The following is a 25,816-nucleotide window of genomic DNA, read 5'->3' as shown; positions in this document are numbered from 1 at the left end:
ACTCCGGGAGATGGTGAGGGACAGGGAGGCCTGGTGTGCTGCAGTCCATGGGGTCGCAGAGTTGGACACGACTGGGTGACTGAACGACAACGATGAAAGTGTATCTCTATCAATCCCAAGCTTCTAGTTTATCTCTCTCTCACCTTTCCCCTTTGATAAATTTGTTTTCACCATGGGGGCTGTGGTTCCCAGAATTAGAGCTGGGTTTGGAAGAAGCAGCTGCAGGAGGCAGCTCTGAGTTTAGGGAGCCAAAGGGCAAATGTGAGTCATACCTGTGATAACGCCACGTGTCAAATGGGTTCAGTTTAAGTGGTGCCCAGAGAGTGTCTGGAGAAGGGCATGGAAACCCACTGCAGGATTCTTGCCTGGAGAATCCCACGGACAGAGGAGCCTGGTAGGCCTTTCAGTTTATGGGGTCACAAGTATCGGACACGACTTAGGGACGAAACCACCAGAAAGTGTCAGAAGTCAAAGGTGAAAAGCTGACGGCTCAGGGCAGCTTCTCTAGAAGCAGAGCTGGGGAGAGGGATTGGGCAAACGTGTTCTTTTGAGGCAGGGCTCTTTAAGACCAACCTGTAAAGGAGTAAGAGGAGTGAGATAGATAATCGGGGAGAAGCAGCCAAGCAAGGAGACAGCCCCCCATAAAGTCAGACCGTGGCCTCAGCAGGGCACTGCCAGGGCATAAATGGCACCATGAATGGTTTCAGTTAAGGCCAGGAGCCCAGACACTTGTATCCCCACATGATCAAACATTGGCCACTTGGTGGGGGTGGCCCGATATAGCTTCCCAGGCGTCTCCAGATACGGTTGCTGCCTTCAGCCAGGGGCAGGTCTCTGCACAAAGTCTCAGCTGGGAGCAGGTGATAGAAGCCCTTGAAGCAGCTGGGAAACCAGTGTGCCAGCTGGCAAAGGGGATGTAGGTGGGGGATTCCAGCAGCACCCTGTACTCCTAGAAAGCTGGTTTCCTTTATGAGCTTTAGGGGTTCCCTAGTGGCTCAGCTGGTAAAGAATCTGCCTTCAATGGGGGAGACCTGGGTTCGATCCCTGGGTTGGGAAGATCCCCTGGAGGAGGGAAAGGCTACCCACTCCAGTATTCTGGCCTGGAGAATTCCACGGACTGTATAGTCCATGGGGTTGCAAAGATTCGGACAGGACTGAGCGACTTTCACTTCACAAGGGTTCAATGAAGGGCCGTGGTCAGGGGTCTAATGGAAGGGTCAAACGTCTGCTGGAATTAAACAGAGGGTGGCAGGGGAACAAAGGTAGCCAGTGGTCCTGAAGCCAAGGAAGATGACGGTGCGTTGGGCCAGGTGCACATCAGCTGGTAACACAGAGCTGTTTGGTGTAAAGGCAAGGAAGAGGGAGGCGGGGGAGATGTATTCCCAGCCATTCACAGCAGCCTTCCGTTTCACGGTATCTTATCGTGAGAGGCCTCTCTTCTGCAGCGTGCGGGGAAGCCTCTGCAGGGGACCTCGTGTTTCTGGTGGACCCCAGCGTCCACCCCAAGAACATGCACAGCGTGCGGAGCTTCTTGAACACCATGGTCCACAGCTTCGGTGTTAGCAGGGAGGTGGTCCACGTGGGGCTGGCCTGGTACGGCTACAGGCCTCAGTCCGAGTTCCTGCTGTCCCCCTATGCCCGCAAAGACTAGGTGCTGAGACACATCCAGAAGCTCCCCTTCACTCCTGGGGCCCGCAATTGATCAGGCCCTGCGGTTCCTGCTAGAGCACCACTTACAGGGAGCGGCCGGGAGCCGCGCGAGCCGGGGGATGGGGGTGGGGCGAGGTGGTCATCCGCGGCCGGCGGGGGACCGCGTGCCGGGGGCCCGCCGGCGCCTTGAGGAGCGCGGCGTCCGGCTCCACGCGGGGGGCGTCGGGCCGCGCGTCCCGCCGAGCTCCGGGAGATCGCCAGCCGGCCCGCGGGACGTTTGTCACCCGTGTCCCCGACTGTGCAGGCCTGCGCCGGCTCGCCCCGAAGCTGCGCCAGGACATCTGCGACACTTTGGCAAGCGCGGCGGCACCTGTGGGCCACACTTCTCCAGGTGCAAAGGCTTCCCCCCTTTATTTCTGATCTAGAAGTCAGGAAACTCCAAAGTTTTATGTCGTGTTCATCCCTCCCTCTTATCCCTTCCAATATGTGTGCATGTTGAATTAATCAGTTGATTTTTATTGAAGTATATTTGATTTTTTTGGTGTTAGCTTCTGGTATATAGCAAAGGGTTTCAGATATATATACATACACATAATCTGCGAATCCCAAACTCCTAATTTATCCCTCCCCCTTCCCCTTCTTTGGTAACCATAAATTTGTTCTCTAAGTCTATGAGTCTGTTTCTGTTTTGTATATGAGTTCATTTGTATAATTTTTTTTAAAGATTCCACAAAGTGATATCATATGATATTTGTCTTTCTCTCTCTGATTTATTTCCCTTAGTATGGTAATCTGTAGGTCTATCCATTTTGCTGCAAATGACATTATTCCATTCTTTTTTTTGACTGAGTAATATTTATCCTGCATCTGCAGGCAGATTCTCTACCACTAACGCCACCTGGGAAGCCCATTATGCATCTGCTTTATCCATTCGTCTGTTGATAGACATTTAGGTTGCTTCTTTGTCTTGGGTATTGTAAATAGTGCTGCAGTGAACACTGGGGTACATGTATTCTTTAAAAATCAAATTTTATCTGGGTATTTTGCATGTTTAATTTTAATAGTAGAATTTCACAAAACCATCTACACTTTATGCTCTTTTCCAATCATTGACTAAAGACCTTTCAACTTTTTTTATATCTTGTGAACCTTATGATGGTTCTATATATAGACAACTGTAAGTTTGTTTTTGAAGACAAAAGTTTGTTCCTAGAATGATATTATTCCTAGATTAACTTACCCGTATTGCCTGGATGGAGGCAGAGGAGGGGAGAGGGCCAGCGGATCCAGGAAGGTTGCTTAATTTGCTGCCAGTGTGTTATGTGCTGGTTAAGAGGGTGAATTGAGGGAAAAGAAAGATCTGGTTTTAAATCCCAGGTCTCTACTTTCTGGGCCATCTTAATCAAGTTACTTTATTTCTCTGAATTAAAAAAATTTTTCCTTAAAATGATAGTACCTGCTTTAGTTGGTAGTTGAAAGCATTAAAGAAAATTCTGCAAATAAAGTGCTTATAACAGTGCTTAATCCATCAGGGTTGTCTTGACCCAAGGCAAGGAGGTAAGCCTTCACATACTTTGGGCTAAACAACTCCAGTAGCTGAAGAGAAGTCCTCCACAGGGCTGTGTACAGAAACGATAAAAGGGGATTCAAGATACACGCACCTCTAAGTTCAGAGCAGCACTGTTTACAACAGCCAAGACACGGAAGGAGCCTAAATGACCATCGACAGATAGATGGCGTAAAGAAGATGCGGTGCTATGCGGTGCTATTAGCCATGAAAAAGAGTGCAACATGTATGGATGTGAGAGTTGGACTGTGAAGAAGGCTGAGCGCCGGAGAATTGATGCTTTTGAACTGTGGTGTTGGAGAAGACTCTTGAGAGTGCCTTGGACTGCAAGGAGCTCCAACCAGTCCATTCTAAAGGAGATCAGGCCTGGGTGTTCTTTGGAAGGAATGATGCTAAAGCTGAAACTCCAGTCCTTTGGCCACCTCATGCAAAGAGTTGACTCATTGGAAATGACTCTGATGCTGGGAGGGACTGGGGGCAGGAGGAGAAGGGGACGACAGAGGATGAGATGGCTGGATGGCATCACTGACTCGACGGACGTGAGTGTGAGTGAACTCTGGGAGTTGGTGATGGACAAGGAGGCCTGGTGTGCTGTGATTCATGGGGTCGCAAAGAGTCGGACACGACTGAGCGACTGAACTGAACTGAACTGAATAATGAGTGATGTTGAACATCTTTTCATGTGTTTATTAGCCATCTGTATGTCTTCTTTGGAGAAATGTCTGTTTAGTTCCTTTGCCCACTCTTTGATTGGGTTGTTTGTTTTTCTGGTATTGAGCTGCATGAGCTGCTTTTATATTTTGGAGATTCATTCTTTGTCAATTGCTTCATTTGCTATTTTTTCCCCCATTTTGAAGGCTGCCTTTTTACCTTGCTTATAGTTTCCTTCATTGTGCAAAAGCTTTTAAGTTTAATTAGGTCCCATTTGTTTATTTTTGTTTTCATTTCCATTACTCTGGGAAGTGGGTCATAGAGGATCTTGTTGTGATTTATGTCAGAGAATGTTCAGCCTATATTTTCCTCTAAGAGTTTTTTAGCTTCTGGTCTTACATTTAGATCTTTAATTCATTTTAAGTTTATTTTTGTGTATAGTGTTAGAAAATGTTCTAGTTGCTTTCTTTTACAGGTGGCTGACCAGTTTTCCCAGCACCACTTGTTAAAGAGATTGTCTTTCTCCATTGTATATTTTTGCCTGCTTTCTCAAAGATAAGGTGTCCATAGGTGCATGGATTTATCTCTGGGCTTTCTATTTTGTTCTGTTTATCTATATTCTTGTGTTTGTGCCAGTACCATACTGTCTTGATGACTGTAGCTTAGTAGTGTAGTCTGAAGTCAGGCAGGTTGATTCCTCAAGTTCCATTCTTCTTTCTCAAGATTACTTTGGCTATTTGAGGTTTTTTGCAGTACAGTAGAAACTAACACAACATTGTAAATCAACTATACTTCAAAAAAACACAAAGTTTTATATTAATTTTAATTAATTAAATTTCCTAAAATGCACTCTCTTGCCTATGTATTTAAAAAGTTTAACTCACATAAGAAGCAGGAATATTGGATGCTGAGACAACCCATAGCTTCAAATTGTTGTTCATTCACCATATTGTGTCCAACTTTTTGTGATCCCATGGACTGCAGCATGCCAGGCTTCCCATCCCTCACCATCTCTTGGAGTTTGCCCAAGTTCATGTCCATTGAATCCGTGATGTCATCCAACCATATCATCCTTTGTCACCCTCTTCTCCCTCCGCCTTTAATGTTTCCTAGTATCAGGGTCTTTTCCAATGAGTCAGCTCTTTGCATCAGGTGGCCAAAGTATTGTACCTTCAGCTTCGGTCCTTCCAGTGAATATTCAGGGTTGATTTCCTTTAGGATTGACTGGTTTGATCTCCTTTCTGTTCAAGGGACTCTCAAGAGTTCTCTAGCACCACAGTTTGAAAGCATCAGTTCTTTGGTGCTCTGCCTTCATTATGGTCCAGCTCTCACATCTGTACATGACTACTGGAAAGACCATCACCTTGACTATACGGATCTTTGTCAGCAAAGTGGTGTCTTTGCTTTTTAACACACTGTCTAGTTTTGTCATAGCTTTCCTGCCATGTATATGCTGATATTTTACTTTTAGCTTGTTCTCAATTTCCCCATTTGAGAAATGTCAAGCAATGTTTATCTCATGCCTTCATAAGCAGACTCTGAGATGAGGATATGAGCTATGGATGCACGTGATTTATCTGGGAGTGGAGCTCTGGTGACACTGTTAGGGGAGTGGGGATGGAGAGAGGAAGGAGAGCCCGCCAGCAATGGGCTGAGTTAGTGAGCAGGCTATTGCTGGAGGCATGGAGGCACCTGGGGCTTGGTTCTGCCAGAGACTCAGGGAGACTGCTGAGCTGTCCTCTGAGTGGTCCCACCCACAGGGCGAGGGAGCTGGAATATTTATCCATTACCCACTTCCAATCACGGGCTGCTGGCCACTCTCACTCACTCCCTTGCCTGCCCAGGGTATGGGCTGATCATGCTTCTGGCCAAGGAACACACACAGGCAGAGTCTCAGGCAGTAATGAGGGAGTGCCAGGGGATCGGGACCTGTAGCCTTGTCCCACGCCCTCTCCCACGCCATTCTGACGGCTTGCTGCTGCTTCTTCTTGCCTAGGCTGTGTGCACATCGAGAAGGCAGACATTTACTTCCTTATTGACGGGTCTGGCAGTACCCACCAAGACGACTTTCTCGCGATGAAGGTGTTCATGAATGAGGTGATAAGGATGTTCCACGTTGGACCCGACAGAGTCCAGTTTGGAGTCATTCAGTACTCGGACGAAGTTAGTCCCCAGTTTACCCTCAGCCAGCACTCCAGTGTGGCGGGGCTGGAGGTAGCCGTTGACAGCATCCAGCAGAAGGGAGGGGGCACCAAGACGGGTGAGGCCCTGGGCAGCATGATCCAGGTCTTTGCAGACTCTGCTCGAAGCAACGTGCCTTGGTATCTCATCGTTGTCACTGACGGCCAATCTATGGACCCAGTGGCTGATGCTGCAGAGGCGCTGAGGGGCCGTGGAGTCACCATTTATGCAGTTGGAGTCAGAGATGCTAATATTGCTGAGCTTCAAGAGATTGCTGAAGACAGAATGTTTTTCGTGCATGATTTTGAGTCCTTGAAGACCATCCAACAAGAAGTGGTACAAGACATCTGTTCCTTAGAGAGTAAGAATTTTTTTCTTCAATCTCAGTCTCTCTCTTCGAGTATATATGTGTAATCTATTTGAATAGGTTTCATTCTGGAACTGTGGATTCATAGGTCTAAAAGTATTGGATGAGCTAGAATAAACCAAGCTGGTTCATATGATAGATCTCTATCATATGGCCGTGTCTTATTTTGAGACTGATTTATGGTGGGTCACAGAAATTTATTTCCTTGACTTCCACTTCCACCCCCTTTACAAATATTTTCACGTTGTATATGTGTCACCCCAGACTCTCCCTGGGGACTTATAATTAATTGTTTCAGACTCTGAGTAAATGTTCTGTCCTTCTCCTTTTCCCCTCCAGCCTGTAAGAATAGGAAAGCTGACATTATCTTCCTGATGGATGGTTCAGAATCCATCTCTCCAAAAGACTTTGAAAAGATGAAGGAATTCATGAAGCGAATGGTCAACCAGTCTAATATTGGTGCTGATGAGATTCAGATTGGCCTTCTGCAATTCGGCTCAGACCCCCAGGAAGAATTCAGGCTCAACCGGTACTCCTCAAAGGTGGACGTTCACAGAGCCATCTCAGACGTTAAGCAAATCAACGGTGGCACATACACTGGGAAAGCTCTGAACTTTATTCTGCCTTTTTTTGGGAGTTCAAGAGGAGGGAGGCCCAGTGTCCATCAGTATTTGATTGTGGTCACTGATGGGGTCTCCCGGGACAACGTAGCTTTACCAGCCAAGGCCCTGAGGGACAGAAACATAATTATTTTTGCCATTGGGGTGGGTGAAGTCGAATTCTCTCAGCTTTTGGAGATCACCAACGACCAGAGCAAAGTGTACTATGAAGAAAAATTTGAGTCCCTGCAAAATCTGGAGAAGGAAATTCTTTACCAGGTTTGCATTCCGCAAGGTGAGTGACAGAGGGCTTGTTAATTGATCCACAAGCCCTCGGTAGGCGTCAGGGACCCGGTTGGCTATCTTAATAAAACTAATACTTATAGCCTTGTCCTGGGGAATCTTTTTTTTCCCCTAATTTATTTTATTGAGTATTGATTTACAATGTTGTGTTAATTTCTGCTGCACAGAAAAGTGATTTAGTTATACATATATGTATATATATATCTTCATATTCTTTTCCACTTATGGTTTGCCACAGGATATTGAATTAGTTCCCTATGCTATAATAGGACCTTGTTTATCTATTCTCTGTATACTGGTTTATATCTGCAAGGCCCCGACTCCCAATCCACCCCTTGCCCAATCCTCTCCAGTGGGCAACCAGAAGTCTGTCCTTTATGTCCATGAGTCTGGTTCTGGTTTATAGATAAGTTCATTTTGTGTCATAGTTTAGATTTCACATAAGAGTGATATCAGATGGAATTTGTCTTTTCCTGTCTGACTTACTTCACTTGGTATGATAATTGCTAGATCCATCCACATGGCTGCAAATAGCATTATTTCATTCTTTTTGAGTAGCATTCCATCGTGGATGGTGTTTTTGTACAGGGCCTGGTCTGTGGACTTCCATAGGTTAAAACATTACATCTCCACATAACCCTGTTAATAATTAATTAATATACATTATCAATATTTTACAAGTGAGAAAACCAAGGCACAGCAAAATCAGGTTGTTTAGTCTAAGTGAATAGCAGAAATGAGATGTGAACTTAAGGCAGTCTGGTTCTAGAGTCTGTATACTAAATGCTGTTCTATATTGCCTTTTGGTATGGTATAACAGAGTACAACAGGACCTCTCAAACTTTAGCATGCATTTGAATAACCCGGAGAGCTTGTTAAAATGCAGTTTCTGATTCAGTAGGTTGGGGTGGGATTCTGCATTTGTAACAAGCTCCCACGTGATGCTGATCCTGCTGGTCTTCTAATCACGCTTTGAGTAGGGGGTTATATGGTACAGTGTGTGTGTGCATGCTGAGTCGCTTCAGTTGTGTCTGACTCTTTGAGACCCCGTGGACTGTAGCCCAGCAGGCTCCTCTGAGCAAGGGATTCTGCAAACAAGAATACTGGCGTGGGTTGCCATACTCTCCTCCAGGGTATCTTCCCAACCCAGGGGTCGAATTTGTGTCTCTTATGTCTCCTGCATTGGCACGTGGGTTCTTTATCACTAGTGACACTTGGGAAGCCCAAAGTAAAGTACAGTATGGTACAATACAGTATATAGTGTAGGATCATATGGAAGAATATATAATGGATGCATAAAGCCCAATAACCCTACATCAACCCCATGTGAGGCAGATGCTATTATTGAAAGGTTGTGACTGTGTGCTGTGAGCTACATCAGGATTCATGACCTCCGGAGGAGAGGATTTTGATCTGAAAGATAAGGCTTGATCACTCGAATCATTTGTGTGATAAAATTTTTTTAAAGTATAAAAAGGATAGAGGAAGCTCCTGACATAGACATCAGAAGAGGGCAGTACGAGTGCCCCCTTGCTAGTTTTTAGCGAGGAGTTATATATCTGTTAGCAAGTTGCTAATCAGATAAAGAAGCACCTCAAAACTGAGAGAATTGCATCAGGCGCCTCTCCCACAATATGCATTTTGAGATAGTATTGGCAGAAGGTGCGTCATCCCCAGTTGTAAAACAATTGACATGAATCTTAAAGAAAGGCAGATTTCCAAGCAAATGCATAGTTTCATTAACATCGCTTAAGAGAACATTCCCATGAGTAAGAGGTACTGGTCTGTTGAGCCGTTATTGGTTCAAGGTTTGAGTCTTAGGTGGAACAGATTTGAAGAAAGGCAGATTCCAAGGCAAATACATAATTCATTAACATAGCTTAAGAAAAACATTTCCATAAGAAAAACACTTTGGTTGGCTCAAGGTCTGAGGAAAGTTAAGTTCAGGCAGAACCATTCTATGACAACATAGAATTTAAAAGAAACCTCCTTTTAATTTTGTATAGAGAAAGAGAAAAAAAAAGTCTGCCACTTACAGATTATTTCCTCCAGTTGGGGAGCCCTAGCCTTCTTACCTGTTGCCCTCTCTTTATGATACTCAATTTCCAGGTGAGAAAAATAAGAGAGAGGTTATGAAGCACAGATGGGAAATAATGGTGTCAGAGTTTGAACTTCCCAGCAGTTTGGTGTCAAAGCCAGAGCCAATTTTTTAGAGTATTAAATGAGTATTTTTGATTCTACTATCTCAAGAATCCTAAAGGAAATCAACCCTGAATATTCATTGGAAGGACTGATGCTGAAGCTGAAGCTCCAGTACTTTGGCCATCTGATGTGAACAGCTGACTCATTAGAAAAGACCCTGATGCTGGGAAAGATGGAAGGCCAAGGAGAAGGGGATGACAGAGGATGAGATGGTTAGATAACATCACTGACTCAATGGACATGAGTCAGCAAACTCTGGGAGACAGTAAAGGACAGGGGAGTCTGGCATTCTATGCTGCTGTTGCTGCTGCTGCTGCTAAGTCTCTTCAGCCGTGTCTGACTCTGCACGACCCCATAGATGGCAGCCCACCAGGCTCCCCCATCCCTGGGATTCTCCAGGCAAGAACACTGGAGTGGGTTGCCATTGCCTTCTCTGTGGCATGCTACAGTCCATGGAATTGCAGAGTCTGACATAACTTAGCAACTGATCAAAGTGGCATGCTAATAGTCCATGGAGTTGCAGAGTCTGACATAACTTAGCAACTGATCAAAGTGGCATGCTAATAGTCCATGGAGTTGCAGAGTCTGATGTGACTTAGCAACTGATCAAAGTGGCATGCTAATAGTCCATGGAGTTGCAGAGTCTGATGTGACTTAGCAACTGATCAAAGTGGCATGCTAATAGTCCATGGAGTTGCAGAGTCTGATGTGACTTAGCAACTGATCAACAACAAATCTCAAGAATACCACTACTTTGCAGTGCCTTTGGTAAATTCAGAAATAAACTGAGGGACTTCCCTGGTGGTCTGTGGTTAAGACTCCATACTCCCAGTGTAGGGGATCCAGGGTTTGATCCCTGGTCAGGAAGTAGATCCCATATCCCACAGCTAAGAGTTCTCAAGCCACAACTGAGACCTGGCCTTGCCAAATAAGTAAATGTTGAAAAGAAATCAATTGAAAAGAGTACATGTATAGAATTATCTTTTTAAAATGAGCATGGATTATGGAATGTCCTTAAACAGTCCAGTTCTTCAGGAACCAAAGTCCTATTTATTTTTGCTGTTGTTTGTTCTGTTTCATTTTTATTGTCTGTGATTATCCTGGAGAAGAGCAGAGGTACAGGATTCCAGCTTGTCTTCTCAGGTCATTTTGAGCCATTTAATAAATTAGGATTTGTAGTTATCTCCAGTTCTGTGTTAGCTGGTACTTTAATAATGGCTAAACCTAACTGATTCTAGAATTATAAAGCTGAATCAGACAAACTTTAGAGGTTCTCTGGTGAGAGTCAACCCTCTTTGTTAACAGGGAAAGAAAGTGCTCCCTGCGTCACAGGGTAAAGCCCACTGAAAATGCTTCTGGGGAAAATGTAAATTAGAAATGTCAGAATAATATACCATACTCAGAAATTCTTTTTTTTTTTTTCTGAATTCAGATCTGATATAGAAATGGGATTTACATCTGTGAAAACTCTTTATGGCAAACTTCAATTAGAGACTTAAAAATCAAAACAAAGCCAAGATGTTTTATATGGAAGGATGGGAGTAAGGCACATTCTGTCTTTTCAATTCCAGAAAGACATCTGGACAGCTCGCACAGAATGTGGCATTTAGGGGATTGAAACTCATGAGTCAGCCCTGGGTCCCAGGTCCCTGAGAAACTTAAGCCACTGTTGATGTCTATGTTAACCGGTGAAGGGTCCAATGTTTATTTATTTCCCTTGGAACTTCCTTCTCCCCTAATTTGCAGTTTTGTTTTCTGATTCTGGGCCAAATACTGCAGTTCATGCTGATCTAAAGAGAGAATGTCTTCATGTCCTGTCTGGCTTTGACAATCCAATGTCATGCTTGTTGTCAAGAAATAGTTAATAAGTAGCAGTCCTTTTGTGGTTGAGAAGTTACATTTTTAAGTTTGTACCCAAATTCTAATCCAAATGCGTTTGTAACCATTAACTTTTCCTCCTTAGTGAAATTTTGTAGATGGTCTTATTATGAATGGGTAGGTGTAGCCAAAGCTGTGGTTTTTCCAGTAGTCATGTAGGATGTGAGAGTTGGACTATAAAGAAAGCTGAGTGCCAAAGAGCTAATGCTTTTGAACTGTGGTGTTGGAGAAGACTCTTTAGAGCCCCTTGGACTGCAAGGAGATCCAACCAGTCCATCCTAAAAGAAATCGTTCCTGAATATTCATTGGAAGGACTGCTCTAAAGCTGAAACTCCAATACTTTGGCTACCTGATGTGAAGAACTGACTCATTTGAAAAGACCCTGATCTTGGGAAAGATTGAGGGCAGGAGGAAAATGGGACGAAAGAAGATGAGATGGTTGGATGGGATCACTGACTCAGTGGACATGAGTTTGAGTAAACTCTGGGAGTTGGTGATGGACAGGGAGGCCTGGCATGCTGCAGTCCATGGGTTCGCAAAGAGTCAGACGTGACTGAGTGACTGAACTCAACTGAGGTGTAGCCTGAAAGATCAGTGGGCCTTCCAATTCTAGCTACACCCTTCTAGGAGGGCTTAAATATTTTCAGGTAGGACAAACATAAAATTGAGAGTGATAATCAGTCTTGATCTTTTCTAATATGCTTCTCTGAAACAAGGTATCTGCATGGGTGATGAATGAAACTTCCAGGGCAGAAGGGAATAGTACAGCTTGTGCTGAAAGAGACTCAAGGCTGTTTTATATTTTGTCTTCATTCATTTGGGGAACATTTAATAAGCCTCTGTGTTACACACTGGGAAAGTAAGAAGACATAGTCTCTACCATGAGGGAATGTTTGTTCAGAGAGAGAGAAGGTCTTGTAAACTAATAGTGGATATACAGGGGCATTTAATAGCTCAACTCGAGGGCCTGGGGTCATGAATCACAGATGCTTTAGGGAGGGGGCTTTTGAACTTCAACTTGAAGGATATGTATGAATTAACCAGATTAGAATGATGGGAATGGGGAAGGATACCTCAGGTGGAAGGAATAGGATGTGCAGAGGTTCTTTTGAAACAGGTCTTATATGAAACAGTATGTATGTATCAGTTAGTTTTTGCTGGGTAACAAGCCATCCCCCAAAGTAAACAACAAAAATTTGTCAATGAAAATAATCAATAATAAGAATAGAAATCTTTTCTGTTTTGTTTTCTTGTTTTTCCTTTGAGCCAAACTGAGGACTAACCTGGAAGCCCACTTCCTAGATTACTCTGAGAAACTTCTCCAGAGAAATAGTTTTCAGTATAGTTTTATATTCTGTCAGAACAAAGAACATTAAACAAGTCAGGGTTATATTTCTTCTAAGTTTCAGAAAAAAAGGAACAGTCCAGCAAGTACACAGCAAATCAGCATGGCCTTGGCACTTGGGAAGGGTGTCTTATCATCAAAGGAGAATAAGCTTTGGCATTCCAGGAAGAGAGGCATTTAATCTTTATTTTTCACATGGATGTTCTTTACTTTTGGTTCCTTTTCTCTAATTATTGAAGCTGATGTACAATGTCTGTTTGTTGGCTACAAACAGGCTATTTTAGTTGGATAAAATTCAAGTTAACTCACGTGTAAGCCAGAAAGATTTCCCTATATCTCACACCACATTTCTTTCATCACACCATTATTTCACTTATAATTCTATGGGTTGGTTGGAGATTCTCCTTGCAGGACCAGATTGGTTGATAATCTTCTGGGGTGGGTTGTGCAGTCATAGGTGACTAATTGGATTTCCTTCTCCTCTACCTTCAAAGGATGCAGTGTAGATTTGTCTGTAGGAATTGATCTCTCCACTCCCACGAGGCAAGTTCAGCAGAGGCTTCGAGGATTATTGCAAGAGCTGATGCAGGAGCTGGCTGTGCTTCCCAATATTAGCTGTGACGTTACAGGCCAGACCAACGTGATGCTCCGCTACCTGGTTCCCAGCTCAAAGGGCCAGCTCACCTTTGACTCAGGATTTGAAAAGTACAGTGATGAGACCATTCAGAAGTTCTTGATTCACCAGGTTGCCAGGAGCAACCATATGGATGTACATTTTTTGCAGTCCCTGGGAGAGAGTGCTATCCGTATGTCTTCTGCCAATGTGAAGGTAAAAAATGCTAAGAAAATCTGCTTTGGAGCCATTAGGCAGGGTTGGAGGGATAACACTTTTGTGACCGAGGCCAACTAAATCGTTCTTCACTGGAGAGCTTATCCAGAGGAGCTCTGTTCTCTTACTCAGTAAAGACCAAAAAGAGATGTTTTTCATTCAATCAGCTAATATTTACCAAACCCTGGAGGCTCTGCTGAATGCCGATAGGAATACAAAGATAAAGTCCCTGCCCTCAGGTTGTCCACAGCTAGTGATTCCAGATTCCTTCATGGCACAAATTTATTCCAGACGTCTTGAAAGATACTAGTTCCCATGGTCACTCATTCTCATGTACAGTAAGGCTCATTATTTTTCTAACCATCCCCTTGAACCACCTTTAGTGACAGTTAAAAGCTTCCTAGCAGTTAAACTTCCCTTCCTGGGTCCCCAGAACTGTGCACCTACACGAGTCACAGAAGCAAAAAGGTCTCATATAACATGTACTAGCAAATTACATCCACTAACTTTGAAAGTTACATTGAATTTTTCTTTCAATCCTGTATCCTGTATCCAGTGGGTTTATTTCTTGAAAAATGGAATTCACTTTTTAAGTTAATTTTCTATGGATAGAAGTAGCACGTTTTATTTGTAGAAAATGCGTTAAAATTTGGGGAGTTTTGCATTGATGAAGATGAATATTGTAAAAGTTTTTGGAATATATTTTTAAGTCAATACATTAAGCTGGTTCAAATTCTTCTTTTCTGGGGGCTGGAGAGCATGTAGGGGAGGACATTGCAGTATAAGTGAATGTGTAATAAAGTCACAAATAGATGAATGGGTAAAACCAAAGGGAACATGGTGAAAGGCTGGGTATACCAGAAGACCCAATGAAGAAACATGCAGTTCATAGTATCTGTCTTTTCTATTGCCTTTCCCCAATTCCCTCCCCTCCTCCTCTCTCTCTCCCTGCTTCTGCAACTCCCTCCTCTCTTGTAAACAACAGGTCCTGCTAGTGTTTACAGATGGACTGGATGATGATTTAGAGAAACTGAAGGAAGTATCTGAGCTTCTCCGCAGCAAAGGTAAGTGCAGGACGTTGCCCTGTGGGGCCTTGTTCCCCCAACAGGGCTGACACAGTCTTGCAGATTTCCAGATGCTGACCCCAGGTCGTGGGACCTCAGTGCCCTTGAAGCTGACATGCAGTCTCCCTCTTCATATGAACTGGGGGCTATTCAGGGCTGAGAGACCCTGGACTCCACATCCTCAGTACTTACTAAGAGTCGCTCTGAGTGAGACAGGACCGACCAATTACCAGCCTGGCGTCTGCTTTGGAGGGTCACAGGGGCAGCTCCTGCTTCTTGTGGAGTGGGTGGTCTCTGTTCTTCTAGGCTCTCTGGGAGCCATATGTCTCTTTTCTTCCTAAACTAAAATCATCCTGGGCCTTACTTCTTCTCCTGCCTTTCCTACCGCTGTCTCCCTGACTCTTTCTCTTTAGTCATCTCCAGGGGCTGCTGCACAATATACATGTACATGTCAGTCAGTTCAGTAGCTCGGTCGTGTCCAACTCTTTGCACCCCATGGACTACAGCACGCCAGGCCTCCCTGTCCATCACCAACTCCCAGAGTTTACTCAGACTCAAATCCATCGAGTCGGTGATGCCATCCAACCATCTCACCTTCTGTCATCCCCTTCTCCTGCCTTCAATCTTTCCCAGCATCAGGGTCTTTTCAAATGAATAGGTTCTTTGCATCAGGTGGCCAAAGTACACATGTATCCGTATACTCTAGATATAGTTGGTTTACATTATCGTATTTATTTCAGGTGCCAAACACAGTGATTCGATATTTTTGTAGATTGCAATCCATTTAGAGTTATTGTAAAATATTGGCTTTATTCCCTGTGCGGTACAATATATTCTTGTAGCCTATTTATTTTATACATGGGAGTTTGTATTTCTTAATCCGCTACCCCTGTCTTGCTGCACTCCACTCCCCACTGGTAACAACGAGTTTGTTCTCTGTATCTATGAGTCTGTTTCTATTTTGTTATATTCACTTGTATGTTTTATTTTTTATGCTCTACATATAAGTTGATAACATAAAGTATTTGTCTTCTGTCTGACTTACTTCACCAAGTACAATACTCTCTAGGTCCATCCATGTTGTTGCAAATGGCAAGATTTCACTCTTTATGGCTGAGTAATATACCCTTATATATAGAGTTCACCCTTGAACAACCTGAAGGTTAGGGGTGCCAAATGTCCCTGCAGTTGAAAATCCATATATAACTTTATGGTTGGCCTGCTGTATCCACAATTTAATCCACCGTTGAATCCACAGATTCAACTAGCCATACGTTATTATAGTACATGTATAGCTATACATTATTGTAGTATTATAGTACTTAAGTATTGAAAAAATTTGCATTGTAGGTGGACCCATGCAGTTCAAACCCATGTTACTCAAGAGTCAGCTGTGTATCAGTTCAGTTCAGTCTCTCAGTCGTGTCCGACTCTTTGTGACCCCATTAATCGCAGCACACCAGGCCTCCCTGTCCATCACCAACTCCTGGAGTTCACTCAGACTCACGTCCATCGAGTCAGTGATGCCATCCAGCCATCTCATCCTCTGTCATCCCCTTCTCCCCCTGACCCCAATCCCTCCCAGCATCAGCTGTGTATAACCACATCTTATTTGTCCATTTATCTATCCATGAATATGTAGGTTGCTTCCATATCTTGGCTATTGTGAGTAGTAGCATGAACATTGGGTTGAATTTATCTCTTTGAATTAGTGTCTTTGTTTTCTCTTGATATATACCAAAATGTAGAATTGCTAGATCATATGGTAGTTCTATTTAAGTTTTTCTGAGGAAACTCCACACTGTTTTCCACAGTGGCTGTAACAACTTTCATTCCCACCAACAGTGTAGGAGGATTCCCTTTTCCCCACATCCTCACAACATTTGTTGTTTGTAGACTTTCTGATACTAGCAATTCTGACAGGTGTGAGGTCATACCTCGTTGTGGTTTTGATATGTGTTTCTCTGATGATTAGCGATGTGAATATCTTTTCATGTGCCTGTTGGTCATCTTATGTTTTGGAAAATAGTCTATGCAGGTCTTCTGTCCATTTCTTAACTGGGTTGTTTGCTTTTCTGATATTGAATTGTATGAGCTGTTTATAAATTTTGGATATTAACTCTTTATTGGTCCTAACATTTGCAAATATCTTCTCCCAATTCTGTAGGCTCTTTTTTTCATTTTGTTGATGGCTTTTTTCGCTGTTCAGTTCAGTTCAGTTCAGTCGCTCAGTCGTGTCCAACTCTTTGCGACCCCATGAATCACAGCACGCCAGGCCTCCCTGTCCATCACCATCTCCGGGAGTTCACTCAAACTCACGTCCATCGAGTCGGTGATGCCATCCAACCATCTCATCCTCTGTCGTCCCCTTTTCCTCCTGCCCCCAATCCCTCCCAGCATCAGAGTCTTTTCCAATGAGTCAACTCTTCGCATGAGGTGGCCAAAGGACTGGAGTTTCAGCTTTAGCATCATTCCTTCCAAAGAACACCCAGGGCTGATCTCCTTCAGAATGGACTGGTTGGATCTCCTTGCAGTCCAAGGGACTCTCAAAGAGTCTTTTCCAACACCACACTTCAAAAGCATGTTAGCTCCTATTTATTTTTGCTTTTGTTTCCTTTGCCTTAGGAGAGAGACCCCCAAAAAATAACACAACAATTTACGTCAAAGAGTGTTCTACTTGTTTTCTTTTAGGAATTTTATGGTTTCTAATTCTCTATTTAGGTCTTTTATCCATTTTGAGTTTTTTGTATAGTTTTAATGTATATACATTTTGAGAAAATGTTCAAATTTAGTTCTTTTACATGTTCAGTTTTACCAGTACCACTTACTAAAGAAATTGTCTTTTCTCCATTAGATAGTCCGCCTCTCTCTAGGCTTCCCTGGTGGCTCAGATGGTAAAGCGTCTGTCTGCAATGCAGGAGACCTGGGTTCAATCCCTTGGTTGGGAAGATCCCCTGGAGAAGGAAATGGGAACCCACTCTAGTACTCTTGCCTGGAAAATCCCACGGATTAAAAGCCTGGTAGGCTACAGTCCATGGGGTAGGGAAGAGTTGGACACGACTGAGCAACTTCTCTTTCTTTCTTTCTTCTCTTGCCATAGATTAATTGACCGTAAGCGTGTGGGATTATTTCTGGGGTCTTTATTCTGTTCTGCTGATCTATGTGTCTGTTTTTGTGCCAGTATGTATCTGTTTCGATGACTGCAACTTGGTAGTATTGTCTGAAATCAGGGAGCATAGTACTTTTAGCTTTGTTCTTTTTTTCTCAAGATTGCTTTGACAAATCAGGGTCTTTTGTCATTCCATATAAAATTTAGGATTATTTGTTCTAGTTATGTGAAAAATGTCATGGGTATCTTAGTAGGTATTGCCTTAAATGGAATATTTCTGTGACAACTTGCTTTCAACTGAATTTAATGCATAGATTGCCACTGGAAGTGTAAAATGCTACAGCTTCTCTGGAAAGGAATTGGGAGTATATAACAAAGGACTGCAAATTCTGCCTATCTGCTAGATCTGCAATTCCATTTCTGGGAATTCATTTTAAGGAATACTTAAGAATATGTATACAACTTTTAACCATAAGATTTTACAGTAGCCTGTTTACAATAGCAAAAAGCTAATGGGCATGTGTGTGGGTCTGTGTATCAATTTGATGTTTAAAATATTAATGCTATTATTTGTTCTGAAATTCTATAGTACTTTTTAGTCAAATTTAAAATGTGTTCTTTTCCACATGTTTTCTGTTTTGTGGAAAAATCCAGATGACCAGTTAGTGCTTGCATGGATAGAAGAAGCTAAGTACCATGTGCAACCTTCAAATCTCAGAGGGGCAGAGTTCCCTGAGGCAGGCCCTTAGGTATAAACAGTATCTTTTTGGTGAACAAAAGCAACAGGAAGCAAAGGTTAAAGAAAAAGAAACAGACCTAAAAGTGGAATCAGAATTGGCTCTTCCCTGCAACAGGACTACCTGCCCTTTGTTGCAAAACTTCTAAATAACCCTGATTCCCCCCTTGCCTGCTTGGAGTAGTTCTCTCCGGGTTACTTGAGATGCTATCTCCTGGGCTTGAAGTTCTAAAAATTCCCACTGAATAAAACATAACTTTTAGGTTGCGAATATTTTTTAAGTTGACAGAAACAAAAAACAGGGGCTACACGAGGGCTCTGAGAGTCCTTTCTGGTTCCTAACTGTTCACCTTTCTAGAGTGAACCTTTCTAGTTCTAGAGTCCTAACTGTTTACCTTTTAGCTGCTGGGATATCAGACCAGTTCTTTAGGAAGGCACGCTGTGAGCTGGCTTTGATTTGAGGAAAAGCAGTTTGAGAAAAAGACAGATGAGGATATAGGAAGGATGGGATGATGATGGGGATCTGGGGATCTGGGGCCAAAACAAGTCAGACTATTTGAAAGACATGCAAGGAAATTGCCCACCTGTTGGTCTTTTGAAGGACTCTCTGGACTCCTGACTATTGGCCTGGAAGGCGTCCATAAATTAGAGGAGCTCCAGGAGCTAGAATTTGGCAGAGGATTTGCGTATAATCAACCTCTGAGCATCACACTGCACAGCCTTCCGAGCATCTTACTGAAGCAACTTGTAAGTTTTCCTTATTTTAAACACCATCCTTTCCTAAAACCTCGAGGGAATTTTGTTTCTTTAGTGTGTAATGTGCCATAGGTTAATACAGCATTGGAAAAAAAAAAAAAAAAAAACCCCATTATGTGACATGGATTTTGTTTTCAGGACACAATTGTAGAAAGGACATGCTGCAATAGGTATGCAAAGTGCTTTGGAGAGGCCGGGCACAGAGGTGATGGTGGGAGCCCAGGGGGAAAGGTGAGTTCTTGCTGGGTGTGTGTGGGGGAAGGGGAGAGAGGCTTTGTATCCATTACACTCGAGGCCTGTGTTAGGTCTTTAACACACCTTTTCTAACTCTGTCCTTTTAACAGACCTCTTTTACAGGCATAAAATTGGGGCTCAGAGAGGGAACACTGTTTTCCTGAAGTTGCACAGTTACAAAGAGGCATTTTAGGATTTCAACCCCTGTGTCTGCTTGACTCCAAGGCTCATATCCACTATACTGGTGCTGTCTCCTTACATTTATTTGACACTTTCACAGGTTCTACCACCACACAGAAGTTTTCACTTGTCCACAAAATTGTCACTTGTCCAGTATCTGTTTTCTTTGCAGTATTCAAAGCCTCTTCCCCTCTGATCTAATATTCTATTTTATACCAGTAAGCTCTGAGGATAAATACAGTCACTGGTTTACTGGTGGTTGATTTGCCTCTCTCTGTTAATTCTGTAGTTAAGTGATAGGAAAATTACTGCTTACTACTTCTAAGGGAGACTGTCTCATTAGAAATGGTCCTCAGATACCCGGGGCACAAGGTTCCATTCTCACAGGACTAGAGCATCATGATGGGTAGATAATCACAAATTCGCATGGAAGGTTGAATCAAACCCTTAGGTTTTTACATTCTCTTTTCGTAAGTGGTTTTCCACGAGATGGAATGAGCTCTTACTGACTTCTTAGATCAATCTTAATTTTGAACAGTGTACAACTTAGCACTAGATTTTTTTCCTCCCTCTTATTATTCTTAAATACAGGACTGGAAGGTCAGAAAATCAAGCTTGGGAACCTCTTGATTATTTTTTTAACAACTCTTTTTGAGACCAAAGATGGAAGTGTCCTGAATTCTTGATTTCTCTGCTCTGTCTGTTAGTGTTTGGATGTATTACTTTCCGGAGAAGGCAATGGCACCCCACTCCAGTACTCTTGCCTGGAAAATCCCACAGACGGAGGAAGCTGGTAGGCTGCAGTCCATGGGGTCGCTAAGAGTCGGACAAGACTGAGCATCTTCACTTTCACTTTTCACGTTCACGCATTGGAGAAGGAGGTGGCAGCCCACTCCAGTGTTCTTGCCTGGAGAATCCCAGGGATGGGGGAGCCTGGTGGGCTGCCGTCTATGGGGTCGCACAGAGTTGGACACAACTGAAGCGACTTAGCAGCAGCAGCAGTGTAACTTTCATCTTTGTTAATTATAAATAGGCTTTGGCTCTCATATTTTATTTACTGTCTTTTAGACTTAATAAACATCTCTGGCTATAAAATGGTAAGCCAGACTTCCTTGAGAGGAAATAGTTTGTGTGTTTAGAAATCTAAGAAGACTAAAAATAAAAGAGAGACTAAAGGGCTGACATACAGAAATAAACAACCACTTCTCATAAGTTATATGTGCTCTGTTGTTCAGTTGCCCAGTCGTGTCCGACTCTGCAGCCACATGGACTGCAGCACGCCAGGCTTCCCTGTCCTTCATCATCTCCTGGAGCTTATTCAATTAAATTCAATTGAATCAGTGATGCCATCCAACTATCTCATCCTCTGTTGTCCCCTTCTCCTCCCACCTTCAATCTTTCCCAGCATCAGGGTCTTTTCCAATGAGTCAGCTCTTCACATCAGGTGGCCAAAGTATTGGAGCTTCAGCTTCAGCATCAGTTCTTCCAATGAATATTCAGGATTGATTTCCTTTAGGATTCACTGGTTTGATATCCTTGCAGTCCAAGGGACTCTAAAAAGTCTTCTCCAACACCATAGTTCAAAAGCATCAATTCTTTGGCGTTCACTTTCTTTATGGTTCAATACCTTTAAACCTGTGGCAGATTCATTTTGATATATGGCAAAACCAATACAATATTGTAAAGTTAAATAAAATAAAATTAAAAAAATAAAGAATATGCTAATCACAGAAAAAAAATACCTTTAAACTTAAAACTTTAAACCTTAGAGGCTATAACACCTGTAAATCTTATTGACATTTTGTAAAACCAGTTCAAAGCTCTTTAAAGTTTCCCTCAAACATTTAATTTGGACCTATTTTGGCTTGGATTTTCATGATGGAATGGCTTGAAAAGGTGTTTTAGAAAAACAAAAATAGGTTGATGTACCAGGCTGTAAAGACAAGCAGGTATTCAAGTTTTCACTTTCAGTTCAGTTCAGTTTAGTTGCTCAGTCGTGTTCAACTCTTTGCAACCCCATGGAGTGCTGCACACCAGGCTTCCCTGTCCAACACAAACTCCTAGAGCTTACTCAAACTTATGTCCACTGAGTCACTGATGCCATCCAACTATTTCATCCTCCGTCATCCCCTCCTCCTCCCACCTTCAATCTTTCCCAGCATCAGGGTCTTTTCCAATGAGTCAGTTCTTCGCATGAGGTGGCCAAAGTATTGGAGTTTCAGCTTCAACATCAGTCCTTCCAAAGAACACCCAGGACTGGTCTCCTTTAGGATGGACTGGTTGGATCTCCTTGCAGTCCAAGGGACTCTCAAGAGTCTTCTCCAACACCACAGTTCAAAAGCATCAGTTCTTCAGCGCTCAGCTTTCTTTATAGTCCAACTCTCACATCCATACATGACTACTGTAAAAACTATAGCTTTGACTAGATGGACCTTTGTTGGCAAAGTAATGTCTATGCTTTTAAATATGCCATCTAGGTTGGTCATAACTTTTCTTCCAAGGAGCAAGCATCTTTTAATTTCATGGCTGCAGTCACCATCTGCAGTGATTTTGGAGCCCCAAAAAATAAAATCTGACACTGTTTCCACTGTTTCCCCATCTATTTGCCATGAAGTGATGGGACCAGATGCCATGATCTTAGTTTTCTGAATGTTGAGCTTTAAGCCAACTTTTTCACTCTCTTCTTTCACTTTCAAAGGGTGGTGTCATCTGCATATCTGAGGTTATTGATATTCTCCCGGCAATCTTGATTCCAGCTTGTGCTTCATCCAGCCCAGCGTTTCTCATGATGTACTCTGCATATAAGTTAAACAAGCAGGGGGACAATATAGAGCCTTGACGTGCTCCTCTCCCTATTTGGAACCAGTCTGTTGTTCCATGTCCAGTTCTAGCTGTTTCACTTTAAGACAGGCCAAGAGTATTTGTTTCTATATGTCTCTGTGCATTATGCTTGACATTTAGTAGATTATCAATAAAATGTCAACTCAGTGAGACAAGGGTGTCTATCAGAAACAATGTTTATTTCATGTAGATTTGAGAAATGCAGGATTTGAAGTCCATGTTATTTGTTTTGACTTCTTTTTTCCTCAGGGAGAGAGGGGTTCTGATGGGTTACCTGGTTATCCTGGTGAAGAAGGTAGTCATGTAAGTACTGAATTTTATTTTTCTCCTTAAAAGAATATGGTAAAAGGGGTCAAATATTAGTCATACTTAATTGCACTTAAGTAATAAATTAAAGAGAACCAAAGCCATTCTTATAAAAAGATCACTCAGGTTCTGTCCTGACTGGCTAAAAAGGTGATGGAGTTATAGTTACCACTGATGGTTTGCATATAACCCTGGATGCATGCTAGGGTAAGGAAAAGTTTGCTAACATGTGATGACCATGGATAACAATGTGTATTGTGGACAGAATTGTCAGCTTGGGGACTGGAGTTTACCACATTAGAAGTTAAGACTGAAATAATTTAAAATTATTCATTTTATTTTAAAATAATAAAAATAAACCCATTGCAGAAATGACACATTCCTTTATGAAAAAACCCTATATTTTCCAAAATAAAATACTTTAGTGACCGCGTTGTTTTTTGTAGTTTTAACTGTCTTTAATGTCTAACTTATGAGACAGCAACTGCGCCTCTGTAACTGCTTTTGTACCGAGTCTGTTGTGATGTCGATTGGTTGTGGACTTCTTAAAAGCTCTGCTATATACTTGGGAGAGAACATGAGTGAAAAAGGAAAGCATAATATTTTAGTGTAGTTGGGAAAACAGTTTTAGCTTTGTGAGTACCCTTTCTCAAAAGATCTTAGGGACCTGAGGGGTCTCAGGACCAAACTTTTCATACTACAGGCGTACACAGGTATTAATGTTCTAATCGCTCCACCTAGAATAGCATGTCGCTTTATTATTCTAACATTTAGAATGCTTGAACTTGGAAAGTAAGCAGAAAGTAAAGAAAAATGCTGAGGCCTGTGTAAGTGGATCTATTTCTTTGATTACGTTTGTGGGAGAATTGCTCAACTTTGCTTTTTATTTTGTCTTGGTAAGCATGGTCTCAGATGTTAGAAATACATTCAGAAATGTGAATTGTGAACTTTGTTATTTTACTTAGCAGTAGTGATAATATTACTTCCTGTTTTTATGATGTTTTAAGAGGTCATCTAAGTGTTATTTATTTTTTTTTCTGTTTGGCTTGTGGTTCAGTGAGCCTGGTCAAGCTTAAGAGAATAATTTAAGATCTGACGAACCCGTTAGGGCCATTGATACTAATTTCAAACAAATACCGTCTTCAAGCCTGCCTCTGTCTAGGACGGGTGATGATTTTATCCCCATTCTCTAATGTCTTAACACCTTAAAACCAAGACATTTTATAAAGACCCTCTAGTAAAGAGCTAGGAATATAATGTGAGTGGTATGCTGCTGCTGCTGCTGCTGCTAAGTCGCTTAAGTTGTGTCCGTCTCTGTGCGACCCCATAGACGGCAGCCCACCAGGCTCCCCCGTCCCTGGGATTCTCCAGTGGTATACATAGTCTTATATAATTAAAATATTTTAAGTAGCTGCCTTAAAGAAAGCTTTTAAAAAAAAACCAGGTGAAGTTAATTTTAGTAACATTTAACTCAATAAACCCTAAGTGTAATCAGCATGTAATTAACATAAAAGTTGAGATAGCTTACCTTTGAAATCCAGTGTGTATTTTGTACTTAGATCATATCTCAAAGGAACCAGACATGTTTCAAGCAATCAGTAGCCACCATGTGACAGCATAGCTCAGCAGTGCTTGTCTTCTTTCCATTTCTCACTGGAGAGGTGACTTCTAACCATGTAGTTCTCTGAATGGCTTTTAAAGTTGCTTCCCTGCAAAGCAGGTCAGACTGGACTTAAGGTCAGACTTCTGCCTAACAGCAGAAGCACCACTTGCAGGCGGACAGGTTTCAGAATGTGTCCAGAATTTGTAAGTTCATGTTCAAAGTGTACAAGTCTCTCCGAATCCAAGTTCCTACTGCTCATCTCAAGACAGGTCAATCCACTGAGAGACAGGTGTTTGGCCAAGAGACAGCAACTTTTATTTGGAAAGCCAGCAGACTGAGAGAGTGGATTAGTGTCCCACAGAACCATCTTGCCCAGGTTTGAGTGCCGTTTCTTTTTATGGGCGGAGAGGGGCAAGTGACGAGGTGAAGGAAAAGAGGTGTATACTGTTGCAAGCCAGATTGGAGGGGTCGTGTTAATTTTCTCTTTCCTGCATCCATTCGTGGGTGGGCCTGGTCAGGATGTTTCCTTTGAGCTAAACAAAGGTATTTTGGCTTAACACAGGAACAGGAGGCAGGGTTAACTGAGACGGGCCATTACGTGTACTTTACGCTCTAGGCAACATCCCTTTGGTGATTAACTTGCAGCAAAAGCCACAGAATGTGAAGGTTATGTTACTGAACCCAAGTCTGTGTGCCCATGCTTAGCAACCAGACACTGCATTGAAGTTGGAGCACAGAAAGGTTCATTTCAGGTTAAGCAGGAAGAATGGGCAGATGGTCCCCGCAAACCTGAACTCTCTGAGGGGGTGTGTTTCAGCGAAGTGGTTTAAAAGGCCAGAGAGGGGAGGGTCATCCCAGGTGTGTGATCAGTTCTTGCACAATTCTCTGATTGGCTGATAGTGAGGTAACAGGGCTGTTAGGTTAACAATATCAATGCTTAGGCACCAGTAGGTCTAGGGGCTACGTGCTCATGAGCATCTAGTAGTTAATTTCTTCCATTTGGTGGTGGTTTTAGCATCTTGAGAACTCGGTAAATATGATCAAATACCATTATCTAGGTACTGTAGAGAGGAGCTACAACAGAGGGTATGGGGGAGGGATCCATCCCCAGTAGGGTCCTGCTTGGTTACAATTAAAGTAAAAGAAACCCATCCAACGTGGAGTCAGATTTGTTCTTCCCTATTACAGGAAGACAAGTAGCCAACTGTTTCATGTATCTATTTCCCCCTGCCCCCAACCCCAACAACAACAACAGCAAGAACACCCATGGTGGTACAAAACAGCAGTCACCCTCTGGGATGCTGGGTGGGGAAACTGAAAAAGGAACTGTTTCCTGCTGTTTGCTGGGTTTCTGTGGTCTCTCCCGCTTCCCTCTGCCCCTCGTTCACTTGCTGCCTGTGCTCAAGCCTGGGACT

General features: G+C 42.8%; 1 protein-coding gene across 1 annotated transcript in view; it reads left to right on the top strand.

Moving 5' to 3' along the window:
• Positions 1–25,816, top strand: part of LOC109563465 (collagen alpha-4(VI) chain-like) — a 139,425-nt gene that overhangs the window by 21,323 nt on the left and 92,286 nt on the right. Inside the window, exons 3-9 of the mRNA XM_070797000.1 lie at positions 5,865–6,410; positions 6,756–7,310; positions 13,238–13,572; positions 14,558–14,636; positions 19,083–19,228; positions 19,376–19,468; positions 22,742–22,795. Coding sequence (XP_070653101.1) covers positions 5,865–6,410; positions 6,756–7,310; positions 13,238–13,572; positions 14,558–14,636; positions 19,083–19,228; positions 19,376–19,468; positions 22,742–22,795 — 1,808 coding nt within the window. The remainder of the gene's footprint in view (positions 1–5,864; positions 6,411–6,755; positions 7,311–13,237; positions 13,573–14,557; positions 14,637–19,082; positions 19,229–19,375; positions 19,469–22,741; positions 22,796–25,816) is intronic.

The sequence above is a fragment of the Bos indicus genome, chromosome 1 (genome assembly GCF_029378745.1).
Source record: "Bos indicus isolate NIAB-ARS_2022 breed Sahiwal x Tharparkar chromosome 1, NIAB-ARS_B.indTharparkar_mat_pri_1.0, whole genome shotgun sequence".
Taxonomy (NCBI): domain Eukaryota; kingdom Metazoa; phylum Chordata; class Mammalia; order Artiodactyla; family Bovidae; genus Bos; species Bos indicus.
Note: the sequence above shows the minus strand (reverse complement) of the source record. Positions and strands in the feature narration are given on the sequence as shown.